This window comes from Canis lupus, chromosome 5 (assembly GCF_003254725.2).
Source record: "Canis lupus dingo isolate Sandy chromosome 5, ASM325472v2, whole genome shotgun sequence".
In the NCBI taxonomy this organism is placed as follows: Eukaryota; Metazoa; Chordata; class Mammalia; order Carnivora; family Canidae; genus Canis; species Canis lupus.
This window is the reverse complement of record NC_064247.1, coordinates 16,289,541-16,303,894: the sequence shown is the minus strand read 5'-3', so window position 1 is coordinate 16,303,894 and position 14,354 is coordinate 16,289,541. Positions and strand designations below refer to the sequence as shown.

The following is a 14,354-nucleotide window of genomic DNA, read 5'->3' as shown; positions in this document are numbered from 1 at the left end:
AGTACATTATGATCTCATTTCTGCAAAAATTAAAAAGGATGTGTATGTGCATATATATGTATGCATATAACTTTACATCTGCATAAACATTAAAAAGTCTGAAAGATAGCAACCAAAATGCCAACAGTGATTTCCTCTGAAGTGTGAAATTCCTTCCTTCAATTGGCTTATTTATTCATTCAGCAAATGTGTATTGAGAACCTGCTAAGCCCTGTTTTAGGCACTATGGATACAGCAGTAAATAAAATGGACAGAATTCCTGTCTTTTTTTTTTTTTTTTAATTCATAAGAGACATAGAAGAGAGGCAGAGACATAGGCAGAGGGAGAAGCAGGCTCCCCATGGGGAGCCCGATACTGGACTCGATCCCAGGACCCCGGGATCACGACCGGAGCCAAATGCACACCCTCAACTGCTGAGCCACCCAGGCATCCTCCAGAATTCCTGTCCTCGTGCAATTTACATTTTCTATAGGCAGACAGATAGTAAAGAAATAAAATATACAGTGTTTCTGATGGTGAGATACACTATGGGGGAAAATAGAGCAAAGAAGGGCAGCTTGTAATTTTAAACATGTTGGATTGAAAGAGTAGAGAGAACATTTCACATCTTAAAAATGGTAGGATTAGCAAGTGTTTTTCTTATTATGTGAATGATTTTCTGTATATTACAAGCAAATAGCATGGAAAGAGAAGAAAAATTTCTAATGGCGAAATTTCTGACTTGGGGGTATGGCATAAATTATGGGGACCAATTTAGTTTTCTTCCTTCCACATCTTTGAGTGCAGATGCTAACCTACAATGTATGAAATTCTCAATCTCCCTCACTCATTTGGTATATTATTGGCTTATCAATTGGTGTGTCATTTTTGTTATTTCCCCCCAAAGATCTGCTTTCTTAATTAAGTTTGCCTAAGGGCATTTTATAAATTGGTTTGCATTTCGAAGAACAAATCTACAGGGAAACCTGACAAAATGCAAATTGTTTATCAGTGTGGGATAATCCTATTAATCCTTGGTGACCCGGATTTTATTAGGTCTCCCCATGAGATAGAAAGGAACCCATGCTAAGGAATAAAACTTAAGATTTTTTAAAAATATTTTATTTATCTATTCATAAGGGGGGGCGCAGAACGAGAAGCAGGTTCCATGTAGGGAGCCCGACATGGGACTCAATACCAGGTCTCCAGGATCACACCCTGGGCTGAAGGCGGCGCTAAACCACTGAGCCACCCGGGCTGCCCATAACTTAAGGGTTTTGATGGCTATTAAAGTTAACTGGATTGGTTATAAATTCTTAGAAATGGGGATCCCTGGGTGGCGCAGCGGTTTGGCGCCTGCCTTTGGCCCAGGGCGCGATCCTGGAGACCCAGGATCGAATCCCACATTAGGCTCCCGGTGCATGGAGCCTGCTTCTCCCTCTGCCTATGTCTCTGCCTCTCTCTCTCTCTCTGTGACTATCATAAATAAAAATTAAAAAAAAAATTTAAATTCTTGGAAACAGAGACCAAATCTACCAATTTTTTTTTTTTTTTGGCTGTTTTGTATAAGGTCTGTAGTGGATGAGTTGGTGAGCCCTTAGAGTCCCATCCCAGTCTGTCCTTCTAGCCCCTCTGTGAGAATTTTAAGGAGTGTGGAAAGGAAAGGGAACAATGATTTGTCATCCGCAGGCAGAGCTGCCACAGAAAGAGCAAAAGTTAGACAAGAGGAATACAGTCTTGGGGCACCTGGGTGTAACTCAGTGGTTGAGCATTTGCTTTCAGCTCAGGTCGTGATCCCGGGGTCTAAGGATCAAGTCCCACTTCAGGCTCCCTGCAGGGTGCCTGCTTCTCACTCTGCCTATGTCTTTGCCTCTCTGTGTGTGTCTCTCATGAATATATAAATAAAATCTTAAAAAAAAAAAAAGAGGGATACCTTCTGGATATATGGTTTGGGATCTACAGGGACAACTACCTAAGTTCTGCATTCTGGGATGCGGGCCTAGCAGCACTGGGACTAGTTTCAGGGGTTGGAAAGAGCCAGATGCATCTCCACAACAGAACCTGTCAGGAGCTGCTCTAGGTGCTTCATTCTCTCCAATTGGTAAATTCACTTTTCTGTCCCCACCCCATTGGTGTAATAGCCCTCTTAACTTCTTCACCTCCATTAACTTCTCTAGGACACTGAGGGCATTTGAGAGAAAAGATTTGTCCTCCACATAAGCAAAATTAAGCTCGTTGGAATTATATTAATAGCAACCTTCCTGCCAGACAAAGCATGTGGAGGGTACTACACATTGTGTCACTTTCTTCTTATTCTCCTTCAAAATTTATTTAAGTAATCTACACCCAATGTGGGGCCCCAACTCACGACTCCAGGATCAAGAGTCATAGGCTCCCCTCCACTGAGCTTGCCAGGCCCCCATCACTATTTTCTTCTTAAATAGACTCTTTGAAATAGTTCTGAGAGATGTTATCATCCCCAATGTTGGAGATCTGCAAAGTGAGCCCTGTGTTCTGGGTGAAAAGATAAACAAAGGAAACCACAGCTCTGAAGTCCTGTTTAGGTTCTCACTGATTTAATCAGAACACGGGGAAGCCAGTTTTCTGTGGGGGAGGTGTTCCCCCCTTACCTTCCATTCACATTTTTTTTGTTTATTAGAGCCTCAAGGAGTTATGGATGATCAGTGTGTCTCATTCACCTGATATTAATCAAACTATTTAAAATATCATGACGAATAGATTGCATTAGTTAATTCACCTCACAATAAATACTGTGAATGACCCTTTCCTGCCCGGGAAGAAATCCTCCCCTCCTCACCAAATTCAGAGCTCTCCTATGACCCCTTGTGGCTCCGCATCAACTATCTTGGACTACATCTCCCATCGTGCAACGGGAAACGTGCATCACTCCTCCGTGACTCGACGGGACCTCTAACCAATCCAGAGCCAGAGCTCTCGTTCAGCGACCTATAGGCTCCGTGCAGAGGCGGGACTCTCCGTTGCTAGGTTGTGGACTTTCCGGAAGTGGTTGTAGGCCGCTGCAGGGCAACACCCCGGCGTCCCTGGAAGCGGGGAGCCGGGGTGGTGCTGGGGGGAGCTGCGCAGAGCCGGGAGCCGCGGCCCGGTGCGTCCCGGGGCGGGGGGCAGGTGAGGCCGTCCTCCAGGGAGGGGTCGGGCAGCGAGGGAAGGAGGCGAGCGGGAGAGTTGGCGCACACTCGTGTGCCCGCGAGCGGGAGGAGCACGAGTGTGGGCGGGAACTGGAGGGAGCAGTCGCGAAGGCGCGTCCGCACTAGGGCGCATCCATCCCGAATCCCGGGCTGAGCCGGGGGGCCGGCGGGGGCGAGCCCGAGCCCGAGCCCGAGCCCGAGCCCGAGCCCGAGTGAGGCTTGTGAGCTTGCAGGGGCGCGCGTTTACCCGTCCTGCCCGGCCTCCGACCCTCGCTCTGATGCCTGTCTCGTGGGGAGGCTCCCCCGTACCCGGGTTCAGGGCTGGCCCGACCTTCTGCCCTCTGTGGGCCAGGCTGGAGAAGTCAGCAAGTTTCCGAGGTTTATGTTTCCCCTCCTTGCACTGATTGGAAAAAAAAAAAATCTACATCGTCCTGCCGGAACCGCAGCCCTCACTCGGCTTCCGGGACTCCTCGTTCGGCTGTCCCGGCGGGCCCCTCCGCGCGCTCCGCAGGCCTGGGCTGGGTGATTTCGCCCCTGCAAGTTCAGGCACCCGTCTGTGCAACCACGGTGAGCTGCACTCAGACCTCTTTGCTGAGCTCCGACCTCGCCAACGATCATCTCCAGCTGCATGCCTCCCCCACCATCCTGGCCGCCCCCCCCCCCCCATCTGTGCCTTCTCTTGCAATTCCTGTGTCAATGAAGGACTCCAGGGGTCCACTCAGCCAGGTCTGCATGGAATTCATTCGTGTGACACACGCAGCAAACGTTTGCTGGGCATTTCCTATATTCTAGGGAGTGTGCTAGGTGGGGCTGTTGGCCAAGGCATAGAAGTGAACAGATAACCGCATACCGGCCTAAGTGCCCTGATTTCCCACCTCCCTGTCCCTCACTTGCTGCAGACTTCAAGTCCTGTTATTTTCTGCCTCCTAATACCCTGAGCATCTGGTCCTTCCTTTCTATTCTCACCGCCACTGACTTAGTTCATAACTTCTTGCCTGTGCTTTTAGGAAAGCCTCCCAAGTGGCCCCTCTGCTTCTGTTCTTGGCCTCCTCAAATCAGTTCTTATGACGGCTGTCACAGTATCTTGCTAAACTGCGGATCTGATGATGCCAGTCTGCTTTGTGAAATCCTGTGCTGGTTCCTCGTTGCATACGGGATACAACCTAAATCCTCCCCAGCCCTTTATAGTGTGCTCCTTGCTTCCGCTATAGATCTCTCTCCTCCCGTTGGCCCTTGCATTCTGGTGCCAGAGTGGTTAAGAGCTCAGGCTTTGGGGTCAGAGAGACATGGGGGTGGCGTGCATGTTATGCTATGCCCTTTTGCTACCTGCAAAGCCTTGGGCAACTTATTCTTTTTTATTTAAACTGGCTGAGCCTCGCTTGTTTGAAAATTAGGGAAAATATGCTGTATTTTATTAAAGATTTTATTTATTCATAGAGACACAGAGAGAGAGAGAGAGGCAGAGACACAGGCAGAAGGAGAAGCAGGCACCATGTAGAGAGCCTGACGTGGGACTCGATCCAGGGTCTCCAGGATCACGCCCTGGGCTGCAGGCAGCGCTAAACCGCTGCGCCACCCAGGCTGCCCGGAAAATACGTTTTAATATTAATTTATTTGAGAGAGAGAGACAGAGAGAGTGAGCATGAGCATACAAGCAGGGGGTAGGAACAGAGGGAAAGGGAGAAGCAGACTGCCCACTGGGCAGGGAGCCTGGTGCCAGACTCAACCCCAGGACTTTGAGGTCATGACCTGGCTTAACCGACTAAGCCACCTTGGCGCCCCTGGGAAAATGTTTTCTACTTCTTTAAGAGGATGAGGTGAGATGATGTATATGCAGCATTAATCCTGTTCCTGGAACATAGGAAGTGTTCAGTGAATATAAGCTTTTGGTGTCAAAATGAATTCTCTGTACCCATGGTGTTCTTCTGCCTTTTTGCCTTTGTGCATGCTGTTTCTTCTGCCTTCTATTCCCCTACTCCCTTTTCCTGGTGAGCCCCTACTTATTCTTAAAGAGCCATCTCATTGGTCCTCTATCCTGTGATGCTTTTCCTCATCTTCCAAAACAAGATTAGTGGTCCTTACCTTATTAGTTTCCCATTGTAGCTCCTGTTACTTCCCTTAATGTGCTTCTTACATTCTACAACCATGTCTTTGTATGTTTGGCTTCTCAGCGAGGCTCATCTGGCGTTCAGGGCCATATGTAATCAGACTTGTAGCCCTAACAGCACAGCCAACCCATGGTAGGTGTTCAGTAAGTGGTCACTCTGTTGGAATGGCCTTCCCTTCCAATTCCCTGGTATTAGATCTGTCCTCTGAACAACATAGAATGGGCCTTTCAAATATGTAAATAGTAATAACAACAGCTCACATTTATTGAGATCTTACTATATTTTTTTTCTTTTTTTTTAAATTTATGATAGTCACAGAGAGAGAGAGAGGCAGAGACACAGGCAGAGGGAGAAGCAGGCTCCATGCACCGGGAGCCCGATGTGGGATTCGATCCCGGGTCTCCAGGATCGCGCCCTGGGCCAAAGGCAGGCGCTAAACCGCTGCGCCACCCAGGGATCCCCGAGATCTTACTATGTTTTAAGTATTTTACATGTATTGAATAATTTGTTTTTATTTTTATTTTTTAAAGATTTATTTATTTTTTTTTTAGAGAGAGAGAGCATATGCGCCCAAGAGCAAGTGCGAGCAGGCTAGGAGCAGAGAGAGAGAGGGAGAGAAAGAGAGAATCTCAAGCTGACTCCCTGCTGAGCCTGTGGGGCTTGATCTCATGACATTGAGATCATGACCTGAGCCAAAATCAAGAGTTAATTGAGTCAATTACTGAGCTACCCAGGCGCCCCCATGTGTTGAATAATTTGATTCTCACACTCCTTGGGGATAGACCTTGTTATTTCCGTTTTACAGATGAGAAAACTGAGGCAGCTTCCCCTGCTGGTAGGTGGCAGAGCTGGGATTCAAAGCCAACAATGTTCCCAGACTTGCACTTAATCACCACTGTATAATTACCTCTCATATCTCCTGCCTTCTCCCCAGTGCCTTCGCCAGTAAGTCTTTGCTTTTCTCTGCACTTTCTTCATAATTGTTCAAGCAGAGTGGGAGAAATAAAAACACAGGGAACTCTCATGCACGCGGTGTGCATGTGTGCTCTGTTAGCACACAGCTGTTTTTACTCATCGCATCTCTACTGCCGGCAAAAAGTAAACTCAGTAGGTGCTCAATAAATATTTCTCAAATGAATAAATGATCTCTAGTAGCCATTAAACACATATGACTTCCCTTCTCACCATCTTCCTCAGTCCTTCCACTTCCTGTCCTTTTGGTCCTTCCCTTACTACCCTCATCTTTTCTTAAACCAAGCAAGGCAGAGAAAGGAGGTAAAATATAGCCCACCACATCTTAGTTTTTTTTTTTTTTTTTTCTGGCAGAAGACATCTAATATTGGAATGATCCATGAATTTAGATTTTCCAGCTTCTTCTTGACTTTTAAATATAGCTAATTAGGCATTCTGTTGCAAAGAGATTTCACCTGCCCCGTGCTTTCTGGAGTTGGATATGTCTAGGGATAGGTCACATCTCTCAAATGCGGGATTTCTCAAATGCTCTGAGATGGTTGATACAATGCCTTGTGATAAGTCACTCCCCTGTTGGATTGAATAATGGTTAGCCTGATGTCGCCGGGGATTCTTTCTCTTTTCTTCTCCCTCTCCTCCCTAACTCAGAGAATTCAAGATTCTTGTGGCTCCTTAAGATGCATCAACTGTCCTGGTACCTTTCTGCTTTGCTTTTTTCAGTCAGGGGCCCCACTTACCTCTGACTGTGTGTGCAGAGGGAATAGTACTTTCTCAAGGTGTTACAGGTTCTTAGGATAGGGAGCAGACCCCCACTTGGATCTATGTACTGTAGAGTAGAATGCTTCTTCCATTAGCCGGTCTTCCTAAGGCACAACATTCCTGTATGGAGGTGTCGTGCTGGCAATGAGGGGGAGCAGAGCCTGACTCCCTTGGCTCCAGTGGGTTGGTAGAGGGAGTCATCTCTGGTGAGTCCTAAGGCAAGATACCTTCCTTGCCCATCTGGGGACTGTCAGGGTACTGAGAGGGCTGCAGGAACGGTCCTCATATATCCTGTTTATCAGGGGTCCCTCTCTGGGGGTCTTGGAACAGATTCAGAACCACCAGATCCAGCCATTTCCTGAGCACTCATTACAGGCCGCACCCTGACCTTCTCTGGGATGACAGGGTCTTTCTACCCACTTCTCCTGCTGTAAGGGGGCTGTGCTGTGCCTGCTGCTCCAGGTGGGACAGTGCAGCTTCTGAAGAGGTCAGGCCCTGCTTTCCTAGACTCCTATTGGTCACACCAGGCTGGCAGCACCTGCTCAGTCGGGGGACGCACTCCTTTACTCGGATGCCCCTTTTCTCTGTGACTTGTCTCTGCATCATTCGGGAGCCTCAGGGCGGGAGCTCCAGGGGGGAGAGTTGTGACCCGGGATCCAGAGGTAGTTACAGGGGTAGGGATTGGAGGAGTGGCTCTTGTCAGTTGAAGAATCTGATGCTGTCCCATCCCTGGAGCTACAAACCTCTGTTTCAGGTGGGACCCCCCCCCACCCCCCTTCCTGGTCCTGTGAAAGCTGCCATCCCAGCAGCTGCCCCTGCCTTCTCTCTGCTTCTGCCCTACTTTAGGCCTTCATCGTCTTTCCCCGGGAGGGCAGCCTCCTCAGTGGTCCTCCTGACACGGTCCGTTCCCCCGGTCCTGCCATGCCACTCCTGCCAGAGTTCTCATCCTAAAAAAAGGCCACTCTGTGCCACTTCTTTCAGCGAAGCCCTCAGTGGCTCCCCTGTGCCACAGGGGAGAGTTGCCTGGTCGCCACGGCTCTCGGTGACCTGGCTTTCCAGCCCAGCCCCTGCCACACATGCCGCCGCCCAGTGTTCCAGAACACCTCGTCTGCACCCGACGTCCCCTTGCCTAGAATACCTCTCTCCACTAACACGACTCTTGTCTGCCCTTGGTGTCAGCTCCCTGAGAAGCCTGCCTTCTGCCCTTCAGTGGGAATGTTCCTTCTCTCAGTGCTGCCGCAGCAGGATGGTTTTCCCCCTTCCCCTGTTGAAGTTGTGTGTGCTAGTCACTAGATCGGCAGCTCCCTGAGGGCATAGTTGAGTGCAAATACGGATGTGTGTTGGGACAGTGTGACTGCACTGGGATGTGTTGATGTATGGGTGTGTGTGTGTGTGTACACGCACCACTAATTCCTTTGTTGTCTCACTAGGGTTTTCTAGCTGGGGCCCCTATACTATGATTGATTGCTCCTGGGTTGGGGAGTCAAACTCTTGAGGGGGCTGGGTTTCCAGAACTTTTGTGGCCCAGTGAGTGTTCAGCAAGCCTTTGGGAAGTGTGTCTCAGTGAACTTTCCCAAGTGCAGAGCCTAGAAGGTCTGAGTTCTGAGCTGTTGGTCCCACTCTTCACTATACCTGGAGTCTGGAAAATCCCTGGCTAAGCTGGCTCTCAGGGTCTGGTCTCACCCAGGTGCTCCGTGACCCAGCTGCAGGTTTTCCCCTGTTATGCTGGGTCACTGATTTTCTCTTTGGGTAGGGGTCTTTGGGACCTAGGTGTTCGAGCCCAGACCAATCATGGCCGGAAGACCCGTCCGCATCGGCGACCAGCTGATTCTGGAGGAAGATTATGACGAGACCTATATCCCTAGTGAGCAAGGTAAGAGGCCTGGGGTGCAATGTAATAGTTCTCTGAGGGCAGGAATGATCTGTGATTGACTTTTATCCTTCCAATACAAAGTATGCTGCCTTTGCAGGGCTGCTCCGTATATTTGGTTAGATCAGAGGTTGGAATACGATAGTCCATGGGCCTAACCTGTGCTGTTGCCTTCTTGTAAATAAGGTTTTACCATAAAATAGCCATGCTTATTTGTAGATCTATTGTCTGTGGCTGCTTTCATGGCACAAGGGAAGTACTGAGCAGTTGTGACAAACAGTATCACCCACAAAGCCTAAAATATTTGCTCTTTGGCCCTTTACAAAAAAAAAAGTTTGCTGAACTTGGGTTGGATCAATGGTTAATTTAACTTTTTAGAAAAGGTTTTATTTCTTTCTTTGACAGAGAGAGAAAGCCAGAGAGCACAAGCAGGGAGGTGGCAGGGGTGGGGGGACAGTAGAGGGAGAGGGAGAAGCAGACTCCTCACTGAACAGGAAGCCCAACGTGGGGCTCGATCCCAGGACCTTGGGATCATGACCTGAGACAGTCGCTTAACCACTGAGCTACCGAGGCATCCCCAATGGTTAATTTTAAATGATAATATAGGGGCGCCTGGTTGACTCAGTAGAGCATGTGACTCTTGATCTTGGGGTCATGAATTGGAGCCCCATGTTGGGCGTAGAGATTACTTAAAAATAAAATCTTTTTTTTTTTTTTTTTAAGATTTCATTTATTTATTCATGAGAGACACACACAGAGAGATAGAGAGGCAGAGAGATAGGCAGAGGAAAAAGCAGGCTCCACACAGGTTGCCTGATGTGGGACTCGATCCTGGATCTCCAGGATCATGACCTGGGCTGAAGGCAGGCACCAAACCGCTGAGCCACCCAGGCGTCCCTAAAAATAAAATCTTAAAAAATAAGTAAATAAATAAATATTTTTAAAAAGAAGTCCATCTTTTAAAAAAAAAATGAAAACATAGGAGGGGATACCATGATAAACAGTGTGTCCTGAGGCCAGGAGTGACTCAATTTCTTAAGAAAAAAACTAAAGCAGTGTTTTTGTTTTGAAACAGTAATATGGTAATAGTATTTACTGAGTGCTCCTATGTGCCTGGCTCTGTGCTCAGTTTACATCAATTTCCTTCTTTTTTTTTTGAACTTACTGAGTGATATCTATACCTGACATGGGGCTTGAACCCTGGGATCAGGAGTGGCTTGCTCTTCCAGCTGAACCAGCCAGGTGCCCCATGTGTATTTCCTTTTCAGCCCCCGCAGTAGCTCCATGTGTTGAGTGCTGTTACCATTCCCATTTTACAGATGAGGGACCGAGGCACAGAGAACTAACTTCCCCCCAGTCACAGATCTGCTGAGCTGTGTAGCCAGACCTGCAGCCATGCAGCCAGGCATCCTCACAAAAGGGCCTGCCCTGGAAGCGTTGTGCTACTCTGGGGGATGGAGAGGCCTCTGAACTTCTCAGGCTCTGGAGCCCTGGGCACACCATTCAGGCGACTTGCAGGCCTGCTAGAGATGGCGGGGGGAGGTCTTGCACTCCCAAGAGCCCGTGGATCCCACATAAACCCTGGACTCTGCACACTGCATGGGATTTTGATTTGTTTGCCATGTGGAAGGTTTTCATTTTTGCCTTAAATGTATCATCAGTCCATTCTCCTGTGGCCTCAGCGTTTTGTGTTGTGGTCAGAAAAGTGTTCCCTACTGCAAGGACACACACTTCTCTCACTTGTTCCTCTGGGTTTGTCCCCATGCCGATCATGATCACGGCTACCCCGGCCTCCCCCTGCTGCCACCTACATGTTACCCTACATGTAGGGTGCCACCTACATGTTACCCTGGACTGTTCACACGCCGGCACCACACTCTTCCTTACTGAGGCTCCAGCAGGACTGAAGTGCCCTCGTGGCTCCTCCTCCCCACACACTTTCCTTGCTTATCTTGTTCGTCTTATCTCCCCTTGAACTTTAGAATCACCTTGTCCGGTTCTGGGAAGGGCTCTATATGGGAGAACTGTTGGTATTTTGGAGAACATTGTGTTCAATTTATGAATGAACCTAGAGAGAATTGACATCTTCCCAAAGTTTCGCCTTCCTACCTAAGAAGGTGCTGTTCCTTCCCATTTGTGTCTTGTTTGTGTTTTTTAGGAGTGACTTAAAGTTTTCTTCATGTAGGTTTTATAGATTTCTTGCTCAGCATGTTTCCTAAATATTCTTTCTTTTTTGTTTGCTCTTGTGAATGGAGACCTAAGGATGTTCTGAGGGTGTTTATGAAAACTTCCTTCTGCTCAGTCCCAAGTTTAGACAGTCTAGGCTCAAGACACCATTTCTCTTCCTGGGCTGTCAGTGGCTTCCTGATTAGCCTCCTTATTTGTGTCATACCCTTCGCAGCATGTGCTCCACCTTGTACCACACTGTTCTTCTTATAGTGTAAAGCAGATCAGATCAGGGCTCTGCTTTTAGTAATATTCTATTATACTTAGCATAACACCTTTAGTGGGGTATGCGAGACTCTGCATGACCCTACCTTGCCACCTGGGGTGGCTCACTTGGTGCCATTCTCTTGCTCACCCTGCCAGTCACATGGCCCTTCTGACAGTTCCTAGATGGGCTGAGCTGTTGCTTGCCACAGGCCCTTTGTACCTGCTCTTTTGACCGAGTACTCTGCATGGCTAGCTCCCTTGTTTCCTACAGGTTTTAGTTGTTTTCCATTCTGAGAGGTTTCCCTTGACCCTTCCTAAGGAGAGCCACCTCCACCTTGACTTTCTATATCTCAGACCTCATTTACTTCCTTCCCTTTATCAGAAGCTTTAATTCTTTGTATATTTATCTGTTTACTTCTTTTTTTTTTTTAAAGATTTTATTTATTTATTCATGAGCAACACAGCAGAGAGGAGAGAGAGAAAGAGGCAGAGACCCAGGCAGAGGGAGAAGCAGGCTCCATGTAGGGAGCCTGATGTGGGACTTGATCCCAGGTCTCCAGGATCAGGTCCTGGGCTAAAGGCGGCGCTAAACCCCTGAGCCACCCCGGCTGCCCTGTTTACTTCTTTATTGGTGGTTTCTTCTGCTAGAATATAGACTCCATAAGGGCAGAGACCATTTCTTTTATTCATAGCACATAGGAAGCATTCAAAAAAATATTTGCGAAAAAAAAACCCAAAAAATATTTGCGAGATCAGTGAATAAGTCAGTCTCTGGCTAACCCAGTTCGAGCTGGTCCTTTGAAAAAGGGCTTTTTCTCCCCCACATGTGTCAACCTTTACATTTTGCACTGGTGACCCAAACTGGTGATGTCTTTTTGGCTTGGGCTCTTATCAGCGGAAGCATCGATGCCCCTGGGGTATTTATCATTCCTGGGGGCTCTGGTAAAATATTCCAGTGGTTAGCTCATCTCTTTTTTTCCTGTAGGTGAGAGAGCTCTGAGCTCAGTACCTCTATCTCCCCTGTTCTCCAGATCTCTGGTGAAAGAACTTTCTAAATGCTTTCCAAAAAAAAATATAACCAAGTCCATAAAATTTAGCATAATTGGAAAAGAAACAACTGCCTTCATGGAAGAGAGGATTCAGAGTGCAGAACAAGGCTGCTCCAGTATCATCCCACTTTCTCAGCTCAGATAACTCCCTGGCCCTGTGCAGAATAAGTCACTGCTCCCATGGCACACAGTGCACCACTCCATTAAAACATGTATCCCCCAAACCACACACACACACACAAAAAAGCATATATCCCATGGTTTAGACTCTGTTCATGTCGTTGGTAAGGCCCTCAAGGGGCTTAGTCTTCTCCAGTTGTTTAGTCCATGCTAGCTGGTTGAGTGACGAGAACTTTTGCTCTAAGATTTTGAAAATCTTGGGAGAGCTTGTGTCCCAGTAAGGCTGCCCTCATTCAGGATGGTTCTGGCTATGGCTGCTGGGCTTCTTTCCCAGGCCCTTGCCATGCTGATGTCTTGGTCTTATATTTTTGCCTTTGTTATACTTGGCTTTAGATTACATTCTTGGAGTATGGCAATAGCATACCTTGATTGAGGTGTACCATTTGTAATTTAAGAATACAGAATTATGTATGTTTATTATTTATATTTAGAGACTTAACACCTGCTCACTTAAGAAAATTTAGAAAGTAAAGGTGAAAGTAGAAAAGAAGTTGTCTAGGAAGAAAGTCTGCTTTTCTTTTACTCTTACAGTCAAAATACTGGCACCAGGTGTGTGGGTTTTTTTTCCTGACTCCAGCTGCATGTCCTACAATTTGGTTCAGTTCTGATACTGTCCTCCTGGAGAGAGCATCAGATCCAGAGGTTAAGGGCTCAGTCACACAAGACTGGCCCTACCTCAGACATCTGTTGCAAGTCCCAGGCTGTCCCTGGTACATTTTTTTTTTTTTAAGATTTTATTTATTTATTTGGGAGAGAGAGAGAGAGAGAGAGAGAGAGAGAGAGAGAACTAGCAGTGGGAAGGGGCAAGGGAAGACAGGGAGAAGCAGACTCCTCACTGAGCAGGGAGCCTGACATGGGGCTTGATTCCAGGACCTGGAGATCATAACTTGAGGCGAAGGCAGATGCTTACCGTCTGAGCCCCCCAGGCACCCCTGTACCTGGTACTTCTGGCCAACAAGCTATACACCAGAGTCCCATGCCTCCCTCCTTGGGTTCGATAATTTGCTAGAACAGGTCAAACAACTCAACAGGCCAAAAACTGTTTTTACCAGTTTATTATATGATGAAGGATATTATAAAGAACACAGATGAGTAGCCAGATGAAGAGATCCGTAGGGTGAGGTCGGACAGGGTCTCAAGAGCAGGAGCTTCTGTCTCTGTGGCGTCGGAATGCACTATCCCCCTGGCACATGGTTGAGTTCACCAACGCAGAAGCTCTCTGAGACGCCAGAGTTTAGGGATTTTTCTGGAGGCTTCTTCACCAAGTCATAACCATTTATGGAACTCCTTTTTCAGCTCCCTCTCCAGAGAATGGAGGTGAGGCTGAAAGTTCTAAGCTGCTGCTGCTTGGTTTTTTTTTTTTTTTTTTAAGATTTTATTTATTTATTTGAAAAAAAAGAGTGAGCGAGCATGAGCAGGGGCAAAGGGAGAGGGAGAAGTCAGCTCTCTGCTGAGCAGGGAACCTGATGTGGGGCTCAATCCCAGGACCCAGAGATATGACCTGAGTCGAAGGTATATGCTTAACTGACTGAGCCACCCCTCCACCCTCTCCTGCCCCTCCCTTTTTAAAGGTTTTATTTTATTATTACTAAAAAAAAAAAAAGATTTTATTTATTTATTCATGAGAGACACACAGAGAGGCAGAGACATAGGTAGAGGGAGAAGCAGGCTCCCTCTGGGGAGCCCAATGTAGGACTAGATAGTTCCCAGGGCCCTGGGATCACTACCTGATCCAAACGCAGATACTCAACCACGGAGCCACCCAGGCGTCCCAAGATTTTATTTTTAAGTAATCTCTACACCCAATGGGGGCTTGAACTCACTACCCCAAGATCA

At 47.6% G+C, this 14,354-nt stretch overlaps 1 protein-coding gene across 11 annotated transcripts in view; it reads left to right on the top strand.

The window, feature by feature from the left end:
* Positions 1-2,989: 2,989 nt before the first annotated feature.
* Positions 2,990-14,354, top strand: part of CEP164 (centrosomal protein 164) — a 63,474-nt gene continuing 52,109 nt past the window's right edge. For 8 of the 11 annotated variants that reach the window (XM_049109924.1, XM_049109923.1, XM_049109922.1 and 5 more), the window contains exons 1-2: positions 2,998-3,104; positions 8,740-8,859. In XM_049109924.1, coding sequence (XP_048965881.1) covers positions 8,778-8,859 — 82 coding nt within the window. In that variant the 5' untranslated portion in view covers positions 2,998-3,104; positions 8,740-8,777. Of the gene's footprint in view, positions 3,715-8,737; positions 8,860-14,354 lie in introns of those variants that run through there. The other 3 variants (XM_025465372.3, XM_025465375.3, XM_049109919.1) reach the window with 3 other exon arrangements.